Raw genomic sequence first — 27,052 nt, 5'->3', positions numbered from 1 at the left:
CCGTGTCAGACTGCGCTCAGCCCCAAGGTTGGCCAGGCTCTCCACAATCTCACTGCTCAAACCGTAGGTCAGATGTGGACTGGGCAGGACTCGTCCTCCCGGCTCACACAGACGTCCACAAGGAAAACCCCCCACATCTGACAGCAAGCTGTAAACTTTTGTATGAACAAGGAGTTTACCATTTTAGGACACCAAGGAGAGGGGGTGAGAGCGACAGAACGTTTCTATGGAAAGCCTGGTAGCAAATGCTGGTGTCGGCATAGATAACCATACCTTCCTCTTCTTAAACTGCTGTCGTGCCAGGTAACCTCTGCAAGCAGCTTGGAACAGGCAGAGGTTTCTCCGGGTTTGCTCATCCCTCTGTTCCTCGAGCTTCGTGAAAGCGCCTGCTCTGAAGAACACCTGCAGAAAAAAAAAAAAGAGGGGAGATTGATTTTAACGAAATGCTGCGTGCAGCAGACACCATCATGTATTTACAGAGTTGATTCCAAACTACAGTCTCGACCTGAAAAGTCTAAATTGCCTTTGGGTTTCACTGTAAACAGAATTAATTTTGACAGGCATCTGCACGGCTTTGTGAGAGAGCACTGGGTCAAGGGAGGTACATCGTAAATTGAAAAATAAAATTGGGTGAATCGGGTATAAAAAGAAGTTCTGCCAAAATAATTATATATATATATATATATATATATATAGGTAACTAGCCAATTTCTGAACAATTAACCATTTGTGTACCAGTGGGATACACAAAGCATTTTGATCCTTGGGGTGTTATGTTGCCAAATCATAGAACATTTTGAACAGCAGAGCATCTACATTCACACGCCTTCGCTGGATTCAAGACATGGTGGCCAGACCAGGCAGTAACCAAGTTATTTCTAGCCAATGTGCCATAAACAACAACATCTGAAGGTTTAAATGATGCTAGAAGACAAAAAACACATATCTCCTAATAATGTTCCTCCACAAACAAAACTGGAAACCAGTCAGCTTCCATTTATTCCAAAGGTTTCCTTTCGCAAATAAAAGTTAAGATTGCAAGTCCCCCCCCCAAAGAAGTTATTTGCTCTCCTAGAGCTCAATGATATTGCTTGACAAAAAGAGCCACTGCCTACGCTATCAACATATAGTCTATAAATGGCCAATAAAACGGTAGTTTTAATCGCTTGACGTACCCAGTTCCTACCTCGAGTGAGTACCTCCGTCCTAGATCAACAATTGCTGTCTGTGACTGCGCCTACATTCGGTTATTCTAACATAAGAGCCACTTCATGGTGGGATTAGTATATCACTGGACAATGAAGCACGCTCTTTTTTTTTTTTCTACCTTCCAAACATGAAGTGCTGTTTTAGGGTCTCCAAGAACAGACAGACACGTTTTTGTTTATAATACCAGACGGAAGTTGAAGCAGAAGACCTTTATTACAGAATGGCAACACATACAGGGGGGGCATCTGGATTCCTCAGATTGACCCTTCAACGTCTGAAGAGTAGGCTAGGAGGCTAGTGAAAGTTGTGCCGGGCTGCATATGGACTTCAGAAAACAGAGTTAATCAGCATGGCCTGCGGCTCCCTGATCCTGCTGCTCATTTGCATGAGGAATTCTGCATGTGGGAAGCAACTCCTGCCCCATTCATAATGCCAGCAAGCAGCGAGCCCAGTGCGGTTTTATCCTAAATCCTGGCAGCGCATTGTGTGGCTGTGAATAGAGACTGGGTCTTTCGCCGTTACCTCTGGACATGACCCAGATTTTTGTCAGTTTTGGAGCAGAACTGCATTCTTTCATTGATGCGAATATGATCTGGGTTACACATTAATTAAGCTATAAAGATCTAGCATCTCTCTAGTAATCAGATGTGTTCCATGCAATAGCCCCCCACACCCAGTGAGTGATCGGCGGACAATGAGAAACAAAATAGGTGGACGGGGACACTGATGTGGGGAATGAATAAAGGCTGGTCCGTATGTTCCCAGAGACTACGAAACGCACCTCCAAGTCATATAAAGTCAAAATAAAGGTCACTTCATGGATGTAGCTTTCTAAATCCTATCCCATGTAGCAGAAACATACATTTACACAGTAATTACCAAACAGTGTTCACAGATCATTCAATCAAACAAAGCCAACTAAAAAGTACTTCCAATTGGGACACATCTATGGTCATTCCTGTACAAGCGAACGTTACATACAGACGGGTCATAACGATATCACTTACCCTGCTCAATCCCATATGATAACTGTTCTTCTCTAGATCCAGAGACTCCAAAAGCTCTTCAACAGCCTGCAAAAGAAACACAAAGCAATGTTTGTCCTGTTTCAGGTGGCACAGTTCCCAGGATATTACAGAACTGTAATATGTTGTTTTGTTCATTATAACCAGTTCCATTAGGAGTAGCTTAATAAATGGCCGCCGCGTTAAAGAGAAATCGCGCCTCCCAAATTAACAGGGACCTGCCATAAAGTTGTACGCTTTTCTGCCATCGCTCCGACGTTTACATACTTGCAATCTTCTGATACATATTTGCAAACTTAGCGACACCGTGTTTCAAGGTGCAGCCAAGTGCTACGGCGGAGTGCGATAACATTTCTCATTATGTGATATGCGACAGCCTTAATACGAGTTTCTGTATAAACAGAAAAAAAAATAATTGGCTATTGTTAACGTTTAATATTTTTATTTATTTGCGGCATTTACGGTTATCAGAGCTGTAGCCACTTCTCAATTCTGTTTCTTTATCACAGGAAAAATACACACATCTGAAATTTACAATTGTATTCGATTGGATGCAGTCATTTGCAGCATGATATCACAACACACCATCATTACAAAAAATCTGACACTAATCGACATCTTGGGTTAATTATGGAGACATTTGAGGGCACGGGATGTAGTGTAGAGTTATGATGGTGGAGGTGTGATGCATCAGCAAGATGGCAGCTGTCACATAAGGCATAACTCCGGTTGCCGTATCAGCCTTCCAGCAGAAGCGGTAAAGGCTAAAACAGTGAAGGAATTAAACATGCATGGGATATGGCAATAATCGATTAGTTGGCCGATTATTTTTTCGATTAATCGATTAATCGGATAAAAAAAACAATATGCTAATTTTTTGTTTATTTAAAATAATTTAATGAACTGGATGTTAAAAAACAACTTAAAATTTACATTAACATTCTTATTTTGTTATGATGTAATAAAAAAACAATATTTTCAAAGTACAAAAACCCAAACAATATTTATGAAACAAAATAACCCCAAACATTCTGAAAAGAGGTGGACTATTACTGTTCAAGAAACTTTGCACCCAGCACTTTGCACCCAGCCCTGGCACTTTGCACCCAGCGCTTTTCCCCACCCCTGGCACTTTGCACCCGGCACTTTGCACCCAGCCCTGGCACTTTGCACCCAGAACTTTGCACCCAGCCCTGGCACTTTGCACCCAGCCCTGGCACTTTGCACCCAGCACTTTGCACCCGGCACTTTGCACCCAGCCCTGGCACTTTGCACCCAGCCCTGGCACTTTGCACCCAGAACTTTGCACCCAGCCCTGGCACTTTGCACCCAGCCCTGGCACTTTGCACCCAGCCCTGGCACTTTGCACCCAGCACTTTGCACCCGGCACTTTGCACCCAGCCCTGGCACTTTGCACCCAGCACTTTGCACCCAGCCCTGGCACTTTGCACCCAGAACTTTGCACCCAGCCCTGGCACTTTGCACCCAGCCCTGGCACTTTGCACCCAGCCCTGGCACTTTGCACTGTGCCCCTGCACCCAGTCTCCAACTCTGCCCTGCACCCAGCCCTGCCCCCACACTCACACCCTGCACCCACTCTGCTCTGCACCCACACTCACACTCTGCCCTGCACCCAGTCTCCAACTCTGCCCTGCACCCAGTCTCCTGCCCTGCCCCCACACTCACACCCTGCCCTGCATCCCCACCCTGCCCTGCACTCAGTCTCCTACCCTGGCCTGCCCCCCCCACCCCCACTCTGCCCTGCATCCCCTGAAACCCCACCCCCACCCCCGCGAACCGCTCTGTGCGAACGGAGCCACTCGCACAGAGCGAACCGCAACTAAAAGAAGGCGCGTGTAGCGGAAGCGGGGAACGCTCGCGGAGGTAAGTAAAAGGAGCCGAGTGCTCCAACAACGAATCGATCACTCGATTAATCGATAACGGAAATCGTCGACAACGATTTCCGTTATCGATTATTATCGATTCGTTGTTTCAGCCCTAATCCTGAATCTAAGATAAGATCAAGGACCAATTAAGGTCTAAATCTCTACATCAGGAGAAATGGGCAGACTAGATGTGCTGAATGGTTCTAATTTGTTGTCAGATTCTATGTTTCTATATACAATTAAAATGGTACTGTCACGTCTAAAGTGCTGACCTGTAGCCAGTGATATGTATAAACCCCAAAATTAGTATATCTGGTATACACCCCCATATAATGCCAGGCAGCACTGAGCTGATCAGTAACGTGAAATGTGTTCTGGAAGATCTGAAGAATATGGTAACGCTAGGCACAGCAGGAAAAAATATATGTATTAAGGGAAAAAATATTAATATGAAGAGTGTAACACTTGGAATTGGAGTTAATCTGGATAGGACAGTTCCCCTTTAAGTAGTAAAATGAGGTTTAGCTGGATTATCCTGTACCATCCCGTACCATCAAACTCAAACGGTTGCTATTCTATACTTTATACAATTGAAATGCTACCAAACAGATCCTAGGTTGTAAAACCTGCAGTAAAATGGCAGTGAATGTGTTCCATGGCTGAGTGCATTTTATTTCACCGCACCTTCGCTAGATGCTGATACATAAGGCAGCACTTTGAATCTTTTTCTGCTATCCAACTGTCATCCCCGCATCAAATAAAAGAGCCTTTGATAATGCATTACCTCCACTTGATTGCTGGAGAGTTTCACAGTACGATGCTCTTAAAAACACAACTGTTCTGAACACAACTGAAAACATACCCCTGCATTGCTGAACCCGCTACAATTAACTACTGAAGCTCTATAACCCGACAAAAGGTCAAGCGCAGCCGCACAATAAAAACCGATCTTACATCACGCTACCAAATGCGTAAAGCAATTTTATATTATATAATTATATTATAGTTATAAGGAACACAAAAACACAATGTTATCAGCACAAAATTAGCTAAAAAATATTGTAATCTAGAAACACGGTAAAATATAAAGAACGCATTGTCAAGGGTATTTTGTATCCTACGTAAAAAAAAAAAAAAAAAAAAAAAAAGGGGAGCCATATAAGTACAGACATTTATATATAAATTAGGAAAGGTGGTCCATAACCTATAGAGCTTATAGTCTAAGTACCCTGTTTAAAGTGTATTCATAATATGCTTGGAGGTCAGGTGCACTTTAAGAAAAAGCATCTAAAGAACACAAGTTCATGTCTTGTCATACAACTTATACATTGTCTATAAAGAATGAAGACAATAAGCCAATTAAATACACCAGTCCCGTTACTGTAAACTGCATCCCAATGTTAAAGGCAGCCACATGTTAGACAACGAGAGAGAACACGAGGAGTACAGTAGAGGACCGATCCTTGTATACATCCAATGACAGGGATAAAATGCCCATCACCTCCCAGCCATTTCTCAGTTGGAAACGAGAGCGGGCTCTTAAACACTCCTCGTCACGACTGCAGCAAGAAGTGGCTGCCGTCTGCTGATTTATAATAGTCATAAGTTTCCTGCCAGGAGAATATACTTCACCGCCACGAATACATTCTCATCGGTACAACACCGTGTGAATGCGGAAAGCTGGATCTTTACTTTACCAACCGTTGCCAAATGTAAATCCAAGCAGAAAGACGTAGCCTTAATGCTACTTTGACCGAAACAGATTTAAGGCTATGAAACACTCAAAAAACAGGATAATTCCAAAACAAAAAAAGAAACCCTCTTTTGTTGCTAGATATCTTTTGTTATAGATGAGTTTTTTTTTTGTTTTTTTTTTTTTTTTTTTTTTTTTTTTTTTTTTTAAGTACTAACTGGTTCAGTTGCGCCGTCCATTTAACTTTACGTGTATTTGCAGACTAAGAAGGTGATGACCCAACTCTGGCAACCGACCAGCTGTTGTTGACCAGAACGTCCATTTTCTTATGCTAGCTGGCCAAGTATAATGGGAGTTGGAGATCAATCCGTACTATGCACAGTAGTAAAATACTCTTTATTCTTCCCAAAGAGTTTTGCCCAAGCGAGCTCCTAGCCAACATGAGTCAGCAGGAGCACTGCAGACAAAATAAGAGCAGCGCAATGAGCAGAAATGCTATCCAATCACTTTTTCTCTGTGAAATGGTAGATTTCTCCTCTTTAATCACAGATTGTTATGTGCGCAGGTAGTAATAATACTACACATTACAGGGATATGAAGCACAGTCTACGAGATGGAGTCTAAATGCCAACATAATAGACCTAGAACTGCCAGCCGGCTGAAAGGTGACAGCTACTTATACACGTTCTGCATTTAACGACTCCGTGTGACTTTAACCATTTACACTATTCGGCACAAAATCTATCAGAAGCCACATCCAAGGATTTACAATGTATTTATATACAACACAGAAGTGTACAACATAAACAATAATAATTACAGAAATTCTGAAACTGTTGGTCTGAATTACTTCTAGTCAAGCAGGGGTAACACCGAGTTACTAGACTTTGATCAAGTTCAATATGGAAGCAAATTATTATTATCTTTTATTCATAAAGCTCTAACAATACACACAGCACTTACAAGACATACATTCACGGGTATGACAGAACTAGAATAGAGAGACCGTGACAAACCCGATACATTAAAGAGGGTCCCGCTTACAGTCTAGAGGATGTTGGTTACATTGGCTAATGGTTTTCTCTACAGTCCTCTGTGAGAACCCCTACACATTAACAAACGAGACGCCCTTTGCACAGAGACCTTCATTAGTCCTGTACTCTGGTTTACCAGAATGCAGAAATATAGAGACTTGCTTTTATCAGAGACAAAAGCTATGTAGGAAATAATTCTTTGAGATTAGCCAGGTTTAAATGCAAACCTGTATATGTATTAGAGGGACGCAGGACTCTTAAAATGAAGAAACTCTTTCATATTGTGATCAAGCGTGATTCACAAACTAAAAGCTAGACCATAAAATGCAAACTCATATTTCTGTGTTTTTCCCCCGCAATATGTGCAGGAAAGCCCTAATTCTAATGAGGATTTCTATCATACACCAACAAATAAAAACCAAGAAAATGTGCAATGCTTTCAACTCACAGCGCTTACTCTGCGTTCGCACACAGCAAAGATGACGCTGATAAAATTGCTTTCGCGGGCAGTATTTCCCACATAAACAACAAATATCATCAGACATCATTAACCAAATCTAAAGGACCTAAAATGGGAGCATTTTGTTCAATCAAAGCCCTGATAAGTTGATCATTCTGTGTATACAAGCTTATTTCTGAAAGAACACAACGTACGTTCAAACCCACGGGGACAAGCTGTCACTGGAAGCAGAGGACTGTATCAGACGCTTCTCCTTTCAAATCGTTACAACGATTTTATTTAATTCAGCATAAAAGCCAGTAATACATCATTAAATGTTAGCTTAATACTTAATACCCAATGCTGTTCACATTTTATATGCCTTAATTCAAGATGGATCCTTTAGGAATAGGTCTTAAATAAAAAAGACAATAAACATACCTGGGGACTGAGGTTCCTTCAAACACTAACCCCTTAATAGTTTACCACAAACATTCTGCTGCAGCCACCTTCTGATGGCAGTAATCAAACTGTCTTATAGTCTTATTCTAATTGTGATGTTGAGTCTTTAGTCCAAATTGATACCTTTTATTGGGCCAGTTATTGTCGCCCCCCCCAACTACCTCCAAGCAAACTCAAGCAAAAGAAATTAATGATTCTTAAAACAATCAGGCCTGATTTGAGCCATCCGTGTTCAACAGAAATCCGATAAGCCTTGGATAAGCCTAAAGTTGGCAGCATATAAGATTTCAAAGACCCATCATGGCCCCCTAGAAAACTGTTGCACAACCATATCAAAAGAGTTACACGGCTATAAAGCTAAAATGAGAAAATGGAGCTGGATCTGGAACAGTAGTGAATCTTCAAAGAGCTCCAGAAAGATTATAATGTACCCTAGAACATCCTCAGATTAGCAGGCATCTCTTGCTTCTTAGCTGAAGCCAGTGTCAAGCATTGGGTAGCAAGGCAGAAACCACTACACCCTAAGAAGAACATGAACGCTCAAAGGATGTGTCAAAATTTTACTGAAATGTAAGATTTGGGAAAACTGACAGATCTGCCTAGGATAGGTGGTCTAAGCTCTTATATCTAATACTGTTCTGAGAGATCATGGGTTGATTCCTTCTAGCCCCAAAACTGGTGGGGCTGTAATAATCTCTTTCTGCCTGTATTCCAAGTAAATGAGCTGTGAAACTAGATTTCCCAGCTAAATCATTAACGGTTAGCACTAGCATTGAACTGGGCCAGACACTACAAGACATTTGGAGCAACCAAAAGTATATCTCCAGCGTTACTCCACTCCATTATCTTTGGAGCCTACAAATTATAAGGAGTTACATTTTCGCTATAACTTCCGCACAATAGCAAACATCAACCCATAAAGTGCAAACATACAGATTTCTGGGATGTACTTAAATGTGAAGTCCCAAGGAATTTTATTTTTCCACCTTGAGCATGTAATACAGTGGTGTATACAATAATGTGGGTTAGCACTGACAAAAAAACAGGTTTTAACGCTTTTAAATGGGGAACTCCCACCAAATACTTTCTTTACTATTATCAAATAAACGCATGTTTGTGAATAAAGTGGTGGGTGTTACATTCTTGCAAACACACAAGATTATTTATATAAAAACACACACACACACACACTGTATCCTTATAGACAAACACACACAAATGTACATAAATAAATAAAAACACATTTATCCCAAACGCTACACAAACATATGCAAAGCACACAGACATTTGAGAAGCTTACACTGTAACATTGTAATGATGTTTGCTATGTTAGCACAGTGCCTTTGAATGCCTCGCTATGTCCCCCGGGTCTGCGCTCCTTGAAGTCTTCTGTAGTCAGAGATAAAGCACAGAGCCTGTACGCTTTGCTCGTCTCCGCTCTTCCCCAGCCCTGCTATGAGGTCACTGTGCCTCCCATTAGCAGAGATACAATGAGATCATCTAGTTGGAAGCCGTCCCTATCCAGCTATCTCGTACAGAAACACACAGTCTAGGTCCTGTGCCGGGGATTAACAATGTTTAAAAAGCACATTAGAATGGTTTAATAGCGCCCCGCCACATGTATCACATTAGAACAAGTACACTAGACGTAGCTATACAGAACAAAGGTTCGAGGTTAACCAGTGAAACAGATGCTATGTCAGTCCACTTTGTTGACCCCTGTATGCAAATTAGCGTTACTTTCATGCAAGATTTTCCTCGCTTGTTTTGGTGCTCTGCTTTCTGCTCTCATGGCACATATTAAATAATCAAATTACAATATACAGCACTTTCTGTGACCTAAAAACTCATTATTCGGCAGGTTTTCTACGATTTTTGTTGTTTTCTTCTAGTTGTTTATCTCCAGCTGCCAGCGCACAAATTATGTACAGAGCAACCCAAGATAAAGTGGAACTAGATGGCTCTTTGGGGACAAAGGGAAGGACAAGCCGACCTCAGCTTGTATAATCACTTAACCCTTTAAATCCACAAGCGACAGCTGTGTGTTTCTAAATATTACTATTGTTCCTGACTTGTACAAGCTTAAAGCTTTATATTTTGTTCTAAAAGTCTTCTGTAACAGTCAGCTGCGTATTATGGCCAAGACCCTGGCAGGCACATCCAGGGAAGAGAGCAGCTCCTGGGCAGCTTTAACATGCGCCGATTGCATTACCGCCAATTAGAGTCCATAGTACCAAACAGCTCTCCTTTGGGCTAGTATGGGATCTCTCTTGAAGTCTATATCTACAGTAGAAGTGTTTTATATAGCACCATCAAATGGGTGGACAGGACATAACATAGTATGTAGCATAACAATTTGACTTACAGACAACAGGTGAGGAGGGCCCTGCTCAAACGAGTTTACAATCTGGTTTATAATGGCTTCAAACTGGTTATAATGCGGAATAAACACAAATTGTCAAAAATTCACCCAATCGTACGGTGTGTGTCTGGTAAAGAAGTATCAGGGGAAAAAATATGGTTCGTTGAACATTCAACATAGCGTTGTATACAGTGATGTAGTGCCACACTTTACTGTTCTAACGGACTTTTATCTGCAGATATGGAGGCTGCCACCGCAGGCAGGCGTGACATTTGTGGTCATCATCAGGCTAATCTGACCGACTACTACAGCTTGAATTAGGATATGAGAGCTAGAACACATACATAGGAAACATATAGATGCCAAGAATGCTGTATTATTGTTTTTAAACAGAAAATTAGTTTTTAATACTATATAAATCTGTGGTGGGAGTTCCACTTTAAGCAAAGTTTTACAGGGCAGCAAACTATACTCAGCATGGCATCAATAATTAAACTACGCAGCATCCAACAGGGCTCTTTATCAATAATTAAATTAGACAGAGCACAAATTACACAATCCTTTTGGGCAGGTTTATTGCTTTAAACATCATTCTGTAGGCTCTGTACACAAAATAAAACATTATCAGACGTTTCTTACACAAACGGATTTAAAGGGGGACTCTCACTTTTCCTGAACGCTGCATTTTACAGCTCAGTCCTCCGTAAGTTGTGATGTTGTTTACAATGTAAAAATACACACACACACACGTTCATACATACTACAAATCATGTTTAGAACATGGGACAAGCTATAAATTTTTCCATATGTTTGTCTATATCATTATAAATGTATAATTATCTAACTGTATACTGATATATCTGTCAATTAAGGTAATATCAGCCAAATTAGTGGTTATGAGGTCACAAATTCCAATACAAAACATGATGCATCAAAATATATATTATATATATATATATATATATTATATATTATATATATATATATATATACACACACACACACACACACACCGTATATCTGATGGATGCCCCATGTTCCAGGGGTACAAAAGGATTATTAGTTTCAGTAATAAATTGCAATAACTGCACAACCTTCACAAGTGTCCTTAGACAAACGAACGCCCTGCTCCCCGGGAATTTCGGATCACTCTCATTTCCCTGCTTGTTAGGACCAAGCAGGCATTCTCTGCTTTCTGGAAAGATTAGTAGTCATACCAGCGCATGGACAGACACATCTTAGCTGTCCCTAGGCTTTACTCGTATTTTTCTATTACTGTTGGCTTTGTTAAGCAAACAAGCAAAACCCCGTATTGAATTCCCAGAGGCGATCAGACACGCACAGGTGGTGCATATTACATGAGGAGTCTGCGCTCGCAAACACGCCGTCAGATCGCGAAATCTCCGGGTGACATTTAATTCCAAACACCAAATAGCAAAATAAATGGCATTGTGCTGTTTAGATGCCCAGGTGCCGAATCCACAGAATCCGCTTCCTTGCTTATTCCGATAAATATTGATTTTTAAGGCATTAGTCACCTTATCCACAAGGAGGGAAGGTTATCTTGGCCCCTTACCAAGCAGACAGGTAAACCACAGGTTTCAGGGTGTATCCAATCATGTGCTCATTCCAACCATGTTTAGATGTAAAACTTTCTGCATGTTATTTTACTCTTTATTTCCCTATATCTTTAATTAATGAACACACCTGTGCAGCATACTTTGGCATCCAACAAAAAACCCATACCATTTCTTTAGCGTGAGCTCATGGAATACTCTTATTAATTTAATCATTCTAAATAAAGACCTAGATCGCTCCAGCTATGAAAGTTTAGAGCATTTTCACAAGACATGGTGTATCGGGCGTTGCTTCATAATTCACATGCTATCAATTTTAAAATTTAAAATGATAGAACAAACATCACCAATAGACACAGTTACTGCACGGCTCAGCGGATGAACTATACCACATGTACTATTTATGTTACAAACAAAGACTACGGTCTCTTCTTCCAAACAAACGCTGCGATGCATTTCTAAGCACACGTTAAATCGGCGATGCATTCTAATCTCTGTACCCCTGAAACCCCATGGGGACCTGCAAGGTCTTTGAAGCAAAAGACTGGTAAATACCTAAATCTCATTTCTGCTGACAAACATTACTACACAGAAAGCATCCCCTTCTGGTACGGAGACAGAAATATAGTCTGGTATCTCTAACTATCAAAATAATGAGCGACTCTAGTCCCCTGGTCCTGTCTGTACGTAAACCTCTTTTCTGTATCCAGAAATTTATTGGAAGAAACAACGGATAGGAGATAGAAGCTTTCCTAAAACAGATCCTGTCTCCCTGATGGAATTCAGATCAGCATGCGAGTGTGAATTTTGGGACATCAATGTACTCAGATGATAAAAATTTAGCTGTAGACTTTGAAAATTCCCACCTACAGATTAAGCTGGATAGGTCATCAGGATTAAAGGATTGAAGCGTCATACAATAACATAATAACCTTTGCTACTATAAAGCATTTCACTATTCTTACAATATTTTTTTTGCTTCAACTAAAAAGTGTTAGAAGCCAGAGGGGCAGGGTTGGAAAATTAAGGTGGCAATAAAAGAGGAATGGGCAGCGCTAAGCTTGGTGGGGCTAAGAGAGTAATGGGTGGAACTAAAACTCGATGGGAATAAGAGTAATGAGTAGCACTCATCTTGGTGGGGATAAGAGAGTAATCGATGGAACTACAACTTGATGGGGCCAAGAGAGTAATAGGTAGCACTCATCTCGGGGAGCCTAACCATAAGCTATCCTTTTTAGAGATTCCAGGCATGTATATATATTTAAGTATTTTTGGACCCAAATATAGGCACCTATACATAATTTATAATTTTTTTAAAAATACATGGAACTCTACCTAACCACCTCATATCAACTTCTAGATTAACCTTGTAAAGAAGCAAGCAATGGTACGCTTTAAAACATTAACCCATTTAACGCTCATCTAGAAAATTCAATGTAATAAGTCTACAAAATTCTAATATTGGTCCTCACAGAAACCCTATTGTGTACGTATACTGGGAACTCTAAGGCTGTTAGCTAGAAAGCATACTTCAGCCACTGATCCACCAATATTAATCTGAATTCTGGGTTATTTACCATCAAACACCTAAAATGTGAATCTGGCACTATACATGCTGTGTATCCCTTATCCAAAACGCTTGGGACCAGAAGCATTTCTGATAAAGGATAATTTCAGATAACTGATCTGGTGTGCCGGTGTTGGATAATGGTGGAGATACACCACACCGGCCAGTCGCACGGCACACTGCGTCACGGCAGAGAAGCTGGAGGCATGGAAAGGCTCCATGGGACTACAGGAGAGGTCAGACACCAGTAGCAGGCACTTTCCTGACCCCCCCCAGGTGTGAGTATCTCTTATCTGAACTGCCCATATACGAAAAACCTGTATTATGGGACATTGATGGCGTCTTGATATCGGAGTCCATGTTGTATTTTTATTTTTTCACAGCAGGTTTAATGCAGATATTTTGCATTTCTTTAACAACCAAACAAAAGAAAAAAAAAGAGGAATCAGAAATCTAACTTAAATGTTTCTTTTAACCTATTGAAGTCCAGGCTGCTGTGGGGTGGTTTGAACATGAAGAGCACATGTAAATTCGAAGGTTTTGGTGCTCTACAAAAACGAGAAGGTTCTGTATCTAACTGTGGCGCCGCTGGCCATGGCCGCATAGCGCTGTGGTGAACGACAGAGCTCTGCTATAGAAACAGATGCTGCTCGGTTTGATCATCATTTCACAATAGAAATCGCCCCCAGGTATTTAACTACCAAACTCATGAAGTTTCGAAGCATCTCTACAGCATTCTGCACATCTTACAAGCATGGGAAAAAACCAAAGCAGAAGAGATAACGGAAAAGCTAAAACACCGCCATTACAAAAGAGACGGTATGCTGAACAAAATGCAAAGTACAAAACACAGCGCTGGATACTACCTGCACCGTGCTTTCATTTATCCAATGCACCGTGCTTTCATTTATATAAAAACACTTATTAGTCAAGACCGAATTGTAAAAAGCTATTCAGAAAGGTGCTCATTCACTAAAGAGAGTTGCTAGGTCTGCATTTTCATCGACCTGACTTCACTTTACATTATAAAGGGCCATCCCTAGTGAGCTTCTGCTGCCATAATAGCCTGGCTTGCTCTGTATAAAGAAATAATAGTTCATAAAAGTCACACCACTGATTATATTATGCATCATACAGGGCTTGATCAGTCATTCTTTCAGAGACGTTTTTCAGGAAGGGCAATTTATAATGTACAGTGAATTCAGCAAGTGGAAACTTCATTATTATGTATAAAGTAATTCTAGTCTTAGTGCTAAAACTAGTCTTTTCACCGTATAAACCAATGGAATGGTCGAGTCAGCAAGTACATTCTATTGGTTGCTGCCAAAAATCTTACTTTATGACAAGGCTGAGAAGGTGGCTCTGTTATGCACAAAAGCTGAACGCTTCACTTCAGACAAAGTATAACAATTTAATTACAGGTTACAACGATGATGTATTTAATACATTTAAAAAATGAAAAAAGCAAGTTATACACACCTGACAGCAAGTAAGCTGCATGGTTAACTAAATGCAATGAGGAAATCTTCCTCTCAATGAAGTGCAACCCTGCCACTTTGACATGAAAGACCTTTGTTTCACCTTTTTTTACCCTTCATCAGTCAAATGGTTTTCATGGAAGAAAGAAAACAGGCTCTACTTTTTGCCACAGCAGAAACATGGAATTTGACAGCAGAACAAGTTTGCCCGTCTACCGTGTCCATGTCTCCTGCTGCAAAAACCACAAACCTAATCAGGTCTTTGGTCTTAGACCCTCTAGTTTTAGACTGTAACTTGCCAGTGACTTGCCAGCCTTATATAAACCATTCAAGAATATACGAGTGCATGCAAACAGTTTCTTTGAAAGCAAAGCACTCCCCATGTACATACCCTCTTCTCATCAGTAACGATATAGTTGCGGCCATGCTTCTTGGTGAGGTGGGGAACAAGAACATCAAATCGACGCCTGAATTCACAGAACGCCATGTGGTCAGGGTAACCTGGAGGATGCAAAATGGAAGGTTTGGTGGTTAGGTTCTTAAGAACAATAAACACATTGTAGGTTTCCCGATTCTCATATCTAATGAAAAGCTCATTGTTTTACCCCAAAGCATAAACTACAGTATAGCTATTTAAGACCCCCTTTCGAGGATTGGTTACCAAACACATCACACACATTATCAACTATTTTAATTAATGGCTTCCTTTGATATGTTTAACAGATTCCTAAGCGATGATGTATTTAGGTCGGTTGCTTTGTCCGGGCCTAAGCCAGAGAAGCTCCCCAGTCGCCAGAGGCCCATGGAGGACAGCTAGCCAGACGTTCATAGTGAAAGTTGGCCAGTAACAGGGGAGATTATCTCCCCGGCCGGCACACTAATCACCCCACATGCTACAGGTTGGTTGGTAGAGGGGCTGTTGCCCTCCCCCCCAACCTGCCTAGTACGCCTCCATCTCTAGGCCCTTTCCTAGCCCAACATATAATAATTATAAAATATTAAACATTTCTTACTACGTTAGTGCTTTAACCTTTTCACTGCTGTGAGAAACGAGTTGATTATCTCTACCTGTACCTATACGTTAAATGTTTTACATTACAACTCCAATGTCAGTCCTTTACATGCCCGAGTTGACACAGGCGGAAAATAAAACGGTTTTCCTTCAGATTAACTAGATAAAGGCCCCGACAAGGCTGGTTTGCGTGGTGGAGCAATGTCTGCAAACATGTCATGAAAACAGTCTGAAATTCATTTATACGTGAGATCGGAGACTTGAATGTGATTGTGTGTGTAATTAAATCAAGCCCTGCGATGGTTATTGGAAGAACAGCTTTTGTTCACAATTGTTTGCGAATTCCACTTCAATTGACTGGTGAGACCTCAATGCTTGTGTTCTGTCTCCAAATCTGTCGTCATCTATTGACTGATGCAGCATCCAGCACCAGCTTGGTAGGACGCCTGTATTGATCCATTCCTGGAGATGTGTATCGATTTTTAGGGACCCATTTATTTATATTAACACATTTGCTTTCTTTTACCCATAATGAGTCACGTATAAAAATCTAAAAGGTTTTATTGACAGCGAGCTTGAATAGAAACTAATCTTCTGTCTTCTCTGCTACATGCGGAACAACACAGGTACCTGATTAGGCAGCTCCATAAACACGGAGCAAGCGGAGGATTACAGGAGCCAGAGCTGTCATCAGTGGGTTACAAGTTACAACATTACAGTTCTAAAGGGCCCGGCTGTCCTGGGGGGTCCGCTTGGCGACACAAAGTTTCCCTCCCTGGACCAATAATTAGAGTGGACTGGAGGAGGAGCTCTCACTAGTGCGAAAGAGGTCTCAGCCAATCAGGAGAGGCATCTCAACTCTCCTGATTGGCTGATAGTTCAGAAGCCTCTACCGATTGGCCCTGCTAATGTAGCACAGTGTAAGCTGCAGCCAGCACCAGGTAAGAAACCCTCTGTGTGATGTGTGTGTGTGTGTGTGTGTGTGTGTAGTCTGATAACAGAGGGGGCTAATGGTCAGACTGCCCATGTCTAGTAATAGAGGGGGTTAATTGTCTCAGACTGCTTATGACTGGTAATGACTGTATCTATATTATAATATAAATATATTATTTAATCTGAAATCAGCATTGTTCCTGAGGCTAATAATTTCTACATTATAAAATGTATTTTATGTGTACGTGATGTTGTGTGCATGTGAGATGTGTATATTATATATGTGCGTAATCTCCATACTGTGACCTTGATGGGTAGAAAGCGTGGTCCACCTAGACTGCACTGGTAGAGGCGTTGTTAAAGGGTGAAATACACATTTTTAGATTTAAGAAATTTAGAGTCTGAAAATGGTGCCCTTCAACATCAGTTGTTGGGCATCAACACTCATCCTCAGCCTGCTCTCGTTTATCAACGCCTCAATTTAAATATTCTTTGCACTCACATGGTATTATTTCACACCCATTACTGCTATTTCATTCACTTTGTAGGGGAGCCAAGGTTAGATGAAGCCCTTTTTCCCAGCTAAACCACTCTGTACACGATAAGAGACCCTGCATAATGCATAGTTAAGTCAGTGAGATGAAATATTTAAATGTCATTGCGACTCACCAATTACAGCAAATAGCTGCCACGGGCTAGTTTGTTCTTCTTATTCGCATGCTAAATTTAGCAAACATACTTCTGTTTGGCATGTTTAACTTCACCTGATTTGTTACTTTCTTATAGAAGTACTTACTATTCCTATATTAACCCCTTAAGGACAATGGGCGGTCCCTAAACCCATCGAAAACAATGCATTTTGAGCCCGTACATGTACGGGATTTGTCATTAAGGGGTTAAAAAGGTCATCACAGAATCAATTTGAAATTCAATTTCCTAGCACTAGAAGACCAATGTTTGCTTGTAACATGGTTACCTTCAAGGTCAGCAACACTGGTCTGGAAACATAAAAGACTGTTCTGGATGGCACTTAATACATTATAAAGAAATTAAAATGTTGTGTCTGGCAATATTGTATCAAGGTTGTTCTTGTATCAGTAAAAGCTCTCCAAAACGCTGCATTTCTCGTATACATCTGCAGAAACATTTATATAAAAGGCCTACAAATTACAAATTAATAGATTGAACGGGGAGGGCTGGCGCAAGGAAGCAATTGTCCTTCAAACAGGGTTGGTCCAAATAAACAAACGGAAATGAAGCAGAAAGCTCCGAACTGCAGCTTCATTTTTCTCAGACTCTCTCTCAATGTGTCCCTGTCTCCTTTTCCCCAGAGCTTTGCTTCTTCTCTTGCCTCTTCTTGTTCTTTCCTCGTTCCGCTCTGTTATCCAGGTACTTTCACAAAGGGGGGGAGCCTCTGTGCACACTCTCTTATGCGATTGGAACAGGGGAGGGGGTGGTGGGCGCTGTGACTCCACCCCTTTTGCAGAAGTACACCAAGAGGCTAAAATATTTCAGACAGATTCACGGAGAAAGAGAAGCGTTTATCCACTTCTCTCCTCTAATCCGTCTACAATACTTTGGCTTCTTGGAGTACTTCCGCAAAAAGGACGGAACCTTGGCACGCACCAACCGGGAGAGAGTATAAGCGGAGGCTCCATCGTTTTGCAGAAGTAACTGGATAACAGGGCTGATACTGAAGAGGAGCGGTAAAGGAGATAGGGATATGGAAGCAGTTGGCAGAGAAGGTAAGGAGAAATTGAGAGAGAGCAAATGAGTGACAATTTCATTTCTGTATGGAAAACCTCCAACATTTGTCTGAACCGAAAGGGCAGGAAAATGAATGGACTAAAAGCCAAATACTTGTCCGAATCTCAATCCCCCCATTTGCACAAGTCTACTCATTATGGCACTGGTCCGCTTAGCTTTATTTGCCTACCCAGGCCACAAGGCGACAGCCAATCTCTGGTTCGCATATCTTGTAAGTAATTGTATATAAAAAAAAACCATTATACCAACACCTCTGCCAAACTATTTTTATGCTGGTTATATTGGTTGTGAATAACAACTCAATGGTGATAACACTGTTGGATTTAACACCCCTTTGTGAAGCTCACCTTGTCTGTACATGCGTAAAGCATCCAAGAGTCGAGATCCGCGGATCTGAGCCCGCAGGAGAGGGACATCTATCTGCATGAGCTCTGCATCACAGCGTTCCCCAGAGAGGTCAGACTCACTGGACCCAACCCGGGCAGCTGTGACCAAGCGGGTATTGAGACTCATGGAGTCTACTTTGGGGACAAAGCAGTGAACAAAGTGAATCTTAGACCTCTTGATTGTGTCAATCAAACCATCCTATAGAAAAAGGAACACAAAACATACATTTTTAGAGATGCAGCAAATAAGATTACAATAAGTGCAGAACTATTTCACAACTAAAGTGTGACTGTGTGTAAATGTAGTACACTCTAACCAGCACACACACCTAACTTTCAGATAACTAAATATACCAACATTACATAAAATGCCCGATAGGTCCTTGACGTTGACTATGAACCACCTAAGGGATTTACTGGGCTATTTATGTTGGACAACACCTGTATTTGAGAAGTCCCACTTACCACTTGAAGTTTTATTTGTATGCATAGTGACTTCTTCTTCACCGCAGCCACCCCAGTAGTAAAGGTCTTCCTCATGCTGGTGGCTCTTCGCAGGGCCAGTTGAGATCCCCCCTCTAAACCAGCCACTGATCCAGATAAAACTGTAGCTGTCCCTGTTCTCCCAGCAAATAGACTGCTAATTATTTTCCTGGTAAGAATCAGAAGATGCATGTATTTTTAAAACTAAAAGATGGTGACACTGGAGGAAAACATCACGGTTAATAAATACAATGGACTCCACGGAAGTTCATCTGCCTGTCTCTTATAAAGGCCTGCATACGACAAAAGTTAATTACAGCTAATTATGGAGCACAGTTCTACCCTTTTGTAGCCTGTACTGGAGATAGGATGCAAAACTGTGGTAAGTGTAAGGGGCATACAGAGACTGGACATCGGTACTGATCTCAACCAGTGAACTTACTTTTGGGAGTCTTGCAGCAAGACAGCAGCATTCTGGGAAGCCGGGTTCTGCTTGACATAGTTCAACCACCCAGTAGCATCATATTCTACCCAGTTGGTTCCATAGCTATGACCCATCAAGAAGTGTCGTGGCTTGTTGCTTCTAAGAAGGGGTTTTTTACCTTGTTGTACACAATGCAAAAGAAAAGTCATGATTACAGAGAAATACTACACTTATGGAGAATACAGGGGCATAAATCTAGAGTATTATAGTAAAAAATAATAAAATAGGTATTCTGGGGATTCCTTATATCTATATAGCCAAGAATATATGTATAGATATAAAACAAGCTGCATAGATTGGGTTTTTCTCACCTGTTTCGTCTCCTTCTTGAGGTCCATAGTAAGTAAAGAGGCGTTCCAGTAGGGTGTCCTCATTGCCACCAGGCTGCAATGCTTCTTCTTCTAGCAGCCAAAGAAGACCTCTGGCCTCATCAGTTCTTGCAAGAGATCTTACCTGTGGCAAGAAGAAGAAAAAAAATCATGTCCACTGCTGCCTTCTTCTTACTTTTAACATACAAGGTAGCACTACAACTAATTTGTCTTATGTTAACCTGGACTCCTTTCCCTTTCCTCTCGAAAAGCAGCTTTGGCTCTAATTGTTGACCAAACTTGATAAAATAGCAGTCAGGAAAAGGTGAAAAAATGATAAAAGGAGTGTGTGTCCTTTTTTAAAAAAAAATGTGTTTATTTTTTTTAAAAACAGAGAAAAGGATACTTAATACTGATGATACTGAAAACACATTATTTTGATGTAAAATGCTTTGGTCTGGTTTCTCGTTCTCTTAATAAAGCAATCAAAGGACCAACAAGGTTAAAATTACAGAACCAGTGTTAAAATATATAAAGGCCAGACACAAAATACACATTTATATATATATATATATATATATATATATATATATATATATATATATATATATATATTTATTTATTTATTATTCACAAACTGTTGTTGCATCTAGTTAAGATTTTTTTTATTTTTCCTACAAATAAAATTTATCGGGAAGTTCAGGTTTCCTAAATATGATCCACAACAATAACAGAAACCATTCTTGGTTCCACTTCTACAATATCCCTGCCTGATTTCAAGCAGCTTTATTGTGCTTAAGTAGATATATCCATAAAATCTGGGTTTTGTGATCTTACAAACTTACATTTCAGAATTCCGTTACTACTTAAGGATGGGAAGAAAAATATTACGGACCAATGGGTGAAATTAAGGGAAGCTGTGTGTATAATCCTTGAATCACACCGTAAAAAGCCAGCTGATGTCCTGTTATATAAAGGGTAGCATATGCGCTGTGCGACAAACTAAGTTGATGGAGCAGTCAAAAGGAAAATTTTTCATTTATTCTATGACACTGAATGTTGGTCTATTGGTACTGCCCCTGATCTTGACATCAGCATTATCAGGCTTAAATATCATCAGCACATGGAGATCAATCTTGTATGGATCTTGGGACTGTAGACACTCTTAGAATGTGTACCGGACTCTAATACAGAATGTGCGCATACATATTGTGGCAGCCCTCAGATCCCTGGACACTTCTGTCTCTGTATGAATAAAGGTTAAGAAATAGAAGGGAGGTGAGACTAAGTACATGGGCAATACCCGTTCCAACTTCTCATGGAACCACCATTTACACCTTAAGAAGATCATAAAGCAAACTAACAATCTGCTTCACCTATTCATTAAAAAGAGTTTCAAGGCTCCTTTAAAACAACAGAGATACAACAGCATCCAAGATGTCGCATGTCTCAGAGATAAGGAAAATAATTGCCATGTATTTTAAAGTGTAGCTGCTCCGTGATTTCATGGTATAGAAGCCACTTACGGGTCCCGATTGTTGCTCTAATAAGAATTGTTTTATGCTACTGAGAGACGAAAATATGACAGCTAAACAATTTGTTCCCACAAACTCTCATTAAGTGTCAGGATTAACTTCGGCTCCAGATCCCATGGAGATGTGGCCTCGTCATTAGACCGACAACCACAACTGCTTACAGTAAATCTCTCGCTTCTATTTATGTATAGCCGCTTCATAAAATATGAAAACCAAAACTTAATTTCCCAACGCTCCCCAAAAACTTTTGCTACTTTCACACTTTGAACTACAAGGATCCTAGCAGAACCACATAACGAAAGGGACATGTCTGCATCAATGGGTGACCTTTATGCTATGGTTCAATTAGTAATAGGCAGGCTACAATCATTCTGTATAGATGAGGTTGAAAGGAGTAGTGTTTTTATTTAAAACATCATGTTGTTCACCATACTACAACTCCAATGATTTGCCCTGATGTAAAAAGCAAAGAGGTCTACAGCTGAAGATAAGGGTCATATGAACCCACAGGGTACTTAAGGCTTCGGCCGACAAGCGAGGCTTAGGATAAGTCTAGAGCATTTGCTTATATGTTGCCTCAAAGCCCAATTAAATAAACAGACATATCATGTAACGTAGTCTAAGAATGTTTCCAGAGTACATACCTCCGCCACTCGAGAGGTTAAAAAAGTAATACAATTGAAGTGAAGTAGTTGAAGTAAAGGGCATTTTTACAGTCTGACATTATGAGATTCAACCTTGCAGGAGGGATTGCACAAAAAAAAACAGTGTTTACCTGACCCTGACCCAAAAGAAATGAGGAAAGGGCTTTAGGATCCTCCCCGGAGCTTCAGCCTCCTCCACAATGTTTCAACTCCAAGCTCTTGGAGTTGAATCTGAAATGCTTTTCTTTCCCTTGTTATTGTTTCTTTTAAGAAGGGTTAAAGCAGCTCTTTATTTACACAGCCGATGGAATAAATACTATATAAATTATAAATAAAGACTGGAATGAATCATTTATACAGCCACAACAGGCTCTCCTGGGTGGAAATACTTTACTGCTCTCTGCCTGCACCTTGGCTACATAACCTGCCAGATCTGAGCATATGGTTATTAATGAACTGCTTTGAAACGCACTCAACTGCTCCAGCCACCAACATTCGACATCAACATTTCTATGAATCATGCGTCACTTGTCACATCGCATTAAACTCGGCAAGTATTTCTCTTACTTTTTATATTAATTTACACCCAAAGCAAACCGAAGCGGTCGGATTTAATAAAAGCGTGATTCTTTCTTAGCATCTTAGCCAGGCGGAAAGAAAACAGCAGCTCAGCCTTGTTTACCCGAGTATTTAACGGCTGAGAATATACAAAATTCTTCTAGAAGTACAATAAAAAGTGACGTCCAAATGTTTTCTTTTACCTAGGTTAAAGGTAACGATGATCTTGGCATTTTTTGCTTGAAAAATTACCGGCTTCTGTTTGTTTGTAATTATTACTTACCGTGCAATCAGCCTCGTAGCATCTCAGCCTGACATGAATTCTTAAACGGAAGCGGTCTCATCTTGTACACAAAAGTTTTCACCTTGGATCCATTTCGCAATCACAGATAAGACACACAATAATAAAAGACTAGGAGGGGCATTGGTCGGTAATTATCGCCCCCTTGTCTTGCTTACCAGTGTTTGATGCGACGCTTGGTCTACAGCAGCTACTGAGCCAGATGTACTGGACTCAATTTCATCTAAAGCAAGCTCTATGTTTTCCTAGAGGGGACAGATGAGCGATTAGTATCAGTAAGGCTAAGATTAAAGTTAAGGCATCATTAGAGATCATGTTGTAATTAGTCTATGAATTTACAAGACGGTGCAGGGAATTCTCGGAATACATTCTTGCTCTTTATGGGGACTTTCAGCCGCCGACACGACACTGTGAATAACTATGAAAAGTTGTTCAAAGCGTAGTCAATAAGGGTGGTTTTTGAGAATGGAGCACTCATTTGACAACTAACTCAACAGTTTGGATAAATAAACAATGTAATCAATGAACAATGATATTAACATAGCTTTAAAAGATACTGCAACACACCAAAAGGTAAATATAAAGAGTGTACTAATTGCAGATGGAAAGACACACGCCATTCTGTAATTATGCAAGTGTCCAAAGGCATATTCGGTTTTTGTACCGCAGTAATTATGTCAAGGGAACATCTTCAAACAGAGTGCTCCGAGAAACCCCTGCACCAAATTATTCCACCAATTAGGTCTAATTAAAAGGTCCATCTACAGTAGAATGGCTATCAGACGGAATAAGGAATGAGCTCTATACTTAAGGTTGTCATTAACGAAGAAACTAATGACAAGTAATTGAAGAAAGATGTCAAAGAAGCAACGAGAGGACCAGGCGAAATGGGCACTTTAAGGAGGGGAACAGGTTAGGTTTCCGCGAACACCGCTGCTTGGAGAAGATGGATCGGATATGTATTAATTTGGGAATATAATAATAACCATACGAAGCTGTCCGTTACCTGGAACTCCTGAGTGAAAGTGAAAATGCAAAGCATGGTTTTCAAACAAATTCCCCACGACAGATATCCTACAGGGATACCGAGTCGTTGGGTTCTACATTTTCTGCAACCCTTATAGTTATATTATTGGTTTGTTTACCAAGCATTGGCAGTAGAGAGAAAACCACCATAAAAACACCCGCAATAAGGACTGCAAACTTCTATGCGGTTTGTAATGGAAGGCATGTGTATGTTTGAATGATTATCTTTCTTTTGGCATATGGGATTAAGGGAAGGCAGCTCCAACAGAAGAACAAGCTCCAGAAGTAACAGCATTTACACAAATATGTAAATTATAAAATATTATACTTTTTTTCTACCATAATTCCTACATAAAAAGACATATATATATAAATATCTTTGTAACTGTTTCTTTAACCAAGGGTTAAAGCTTCTCTTTATTTAGGATGCTGGTGGGATTAAATATGGTATAAATTAAATATAAGAAGATTATGAATACTTAATGGAGCCACAACAGGCTCTCCTAGAAATGGTTTACTGCTCTCTGCCTTCAAGAAAAAAAACCCATCAGGTTATTAAGAAAACCATAAGTTAACGTCTAAAACTTTTGCTTCATAAATTAGAAAAGAAGAGCACAAAACGAATCTGTAAATCTAAATTGTGAGCTTAATCTCAACAGACTCACATATTGCATCTCAGAGAGGAGCAACGGTGACCTTGTGCTACTGTGTACTCTTCATATACAGCATTAATGAATAAACTATGACTGTATTAAGCCATTCTCGGGTTAGCGCGACTTCATTTGTAGCACATGGGTAGCCAACAGGGAGCTGTGAGACTGTCGTGCCATAGAACCTTAATAATACCTCCTTGTATCGCTCAAGCTCCTGAACAAAGGTTTTCTCATGGAAGAGAGACTGCAGCCTTTCCTGAGCGTAGTTGTGACACAGTTCTTCAAAGGTGGCCCCCCGTCCCTGCTTGGCAAGCTCGGGGTTCTGGAATCCCGGGGTGTCCACGATCATGATGGAGCAGAGAGAGTGCTGGTTGGACTTCAGGGCTCTGTAGGAGAAAGAACACAGCATAACGCTTTAGGTCAGCCCAGTGCACGTTCTTGAGTACACCAAACACATCCATTAATTAGTAATACAGCGCGCACGCTATAAATATCTGACGGGAGGAGTGGAGGGCACCAGAAATGGTCTCGCGGACACCCTTGGGGAATTTCACCAGCTTGTTCTAATAAGAATAATGGGCATCAGCTGCTGCACATAAATTTACACCCGCCATCAACAATAATATTAACAACTACGATACGAAAAAGAAGCGAACATGTATAACTCCGAGCGCAGCCTATCCGCAAGATGTGTGTGCGGGGCTCAGCACTAAATACACTCTCCTCCTTTCCCAGCCTGTAAAAACATCAGCCAGCGTTTAAGCTGCATATATAAAGATCTGAAGCCTGGTTATGAACATGAGCCCATAAATAACTTTTACTTAGTGCAGCACCGGATTGCGATGCACTGCAAAGCGCCAGCACACTCCATTTCCCTGAATGCTGCGCAGCTATTTGGAGTAGGAAGCGGTGCTGTACCGATATAACGTGAACGCCTCCCCGTCTATAGCATTACATTTCTCCATGAGACACGTGAAGGAATGGCAGCAGTTACTCACAACTTGGCTTTTTAATAAATGCTTTTCTACATCAGAGAGACATCAAGAGAGGCAATAGGGACTATTACCCGCGCCCGCAAGACACCTTTTTTTATGCCCAAATGCGCCACTTTATTGCTTCTTTACCGTGCTTGATGAGTTACCGCAGACCTCTGACGGAATTTGAACGCCTGTGCACCTCTAAGTCTGAGCCGCCCCACCTGGTTTCCACACTGTACTCCATCCTCCTTACTCTTGAGTGCTCCTCTAAGCCGTATTTCCTGGCCCTTTGGGAACGGGATCTCCCGGCTCTCTCCGGGGATGAGGTATGGGATAAGATTATTCAGTTGGTTCATAAGGGCGCTATCTCAAGTAGAATCCAGGAAACCTCCTACAAGTTATTGATTCGGTGGTATCGCACCCCACACGCTTTACATCAATTCCTCCCGGATGTCCCGGACTGTTGTTGGAGGTGTGAGACGGGCCCTGGCACTATTTTACATATTTGGTGGTCTTGCCCCTTGGTTACCCCCTTTTGGAGGCTAGTGGAAGGGGTGATTCGGGAAGTAAATGACCCTCATTATGTGCTGACCCCCGAGGCGGCTCTCTTGCACCATACATCGCTCCCGGTCGCTGTTTATAGACACTCAGTGACGTACCATATATTAAGTGCGGCCAAAGCTGTTATCCCCCGTTTTTGGAGAAGCCGTGACACTCCGCCGATCCAGGCTTGGGTCAGCAGGATGAACTTTATTGCCCACATGGAGGAGTTGGTGTGGGCCTCCAGGGGCAAGGAATATTTGTTCATCAGGCGCTGGTTCTGGTGGAAGGAGCTCACCTCTTCCCCGCGCTTTCCTGCTCTTTTACAGTCCGCCTGAGGGGCCCCTTCGGTCGTGTGGGTTTGCCACCCCTGGGTCCGTTTGCGCGGCTCACCCTTCCCTGCTCTGGGTGTTCCCCTCTCTTTGTGTCCCTCGGCTGCTTCGCTAGCACTTAGGTGTTATGTGGTTGTAGCGACACGCGCCATCTGACTCTGATTTTTATGTTGTGTTCATGATTTTGTTTTGTTTGTTTTTGTTTGCTCTCTCCGTACGGACATTTCCATGTGCTTACTTATGTGCCTTTTTACCATACGCATTGTGTTGAGGGGGTCTTTGTTGGACACTGATCTCCACTTATCTAACCTGTCTATTGAGCACCTCTGCTCCACACTATGTACTTTTGCATACTTCTCCCTTTCGTTCCGTGTCACGATG

At 41.2% G+C, this 27,052-nt stretch overlaps 1 protein-coding gene across 6 annotated transcripts in view; it reads right to left on the bottom strand.

The window, feature by feature from the left end:
• Positions 1-27,052, bottom strand: part of LOC149286095 (unconventional myosin-XVIIIa-like) — a 128,108-nt gene that overhangs the window by 42,702 nt on the left and 58,354 nt on the right. For all 6 annotated transcript variants that reach the window (XM_089494364.1, XM_089494365.1, XM_089494366.1 and 3 more), the window contains 9 exons: positions 25,016-25,208; positions 23,302-23,388; positions 20,109-20,250; positions 19,756-19,915; positions 19,296-19,482; positions 18,792-19,029; positions 15,124-15,233; positions 2,217-2,282; positions 274-402 (listed from right to left, as the gene is read on the bottom strand). In XM_089494364.1, the coding sequence (XP_089350490.1) occupies positions 274-402; positions 2,217-2,282; positions 15,124-15,233; positions 18,792-19,029; positions 19,296-19,482; positions 19,756-19,915; positions 20,109-20,250; positions 23,302-23,388; positions 25,016-25,208 (1,312 nt within the window). The remainder of the gene's footprint in view (positions 1-273; positions 403-2,216; positions 2,283-15,123; positions 15,234-18,791; positions 19,030-19,295; positions 19,483-19,755; positions 19,916-20,108; positions 20,251-23,301; positions 23,389-25,015; positions 25,209-27,052) is intronic.

Source organism: Sceloporus occidentalis, unplaced genomic scaffold (assembly GCF_023333645.1).
Source record: "Sceloporus occidentalis isolate IW3139 unplaced genomic scaffold, rSceOcc1.0.p SCAF_72, whole genome shotgun sequence".
NCBI lineage: Eukaryota > Metazoa > Chordata > Lepidosauria > Squamata > Phrynosomatidae > Sceloporus > Sceloporus occidentalis.
Note: the sequence above shows the minus strand (reverse complement) of the source record. Positions and strands in the feature narration are given on the sequence as shown.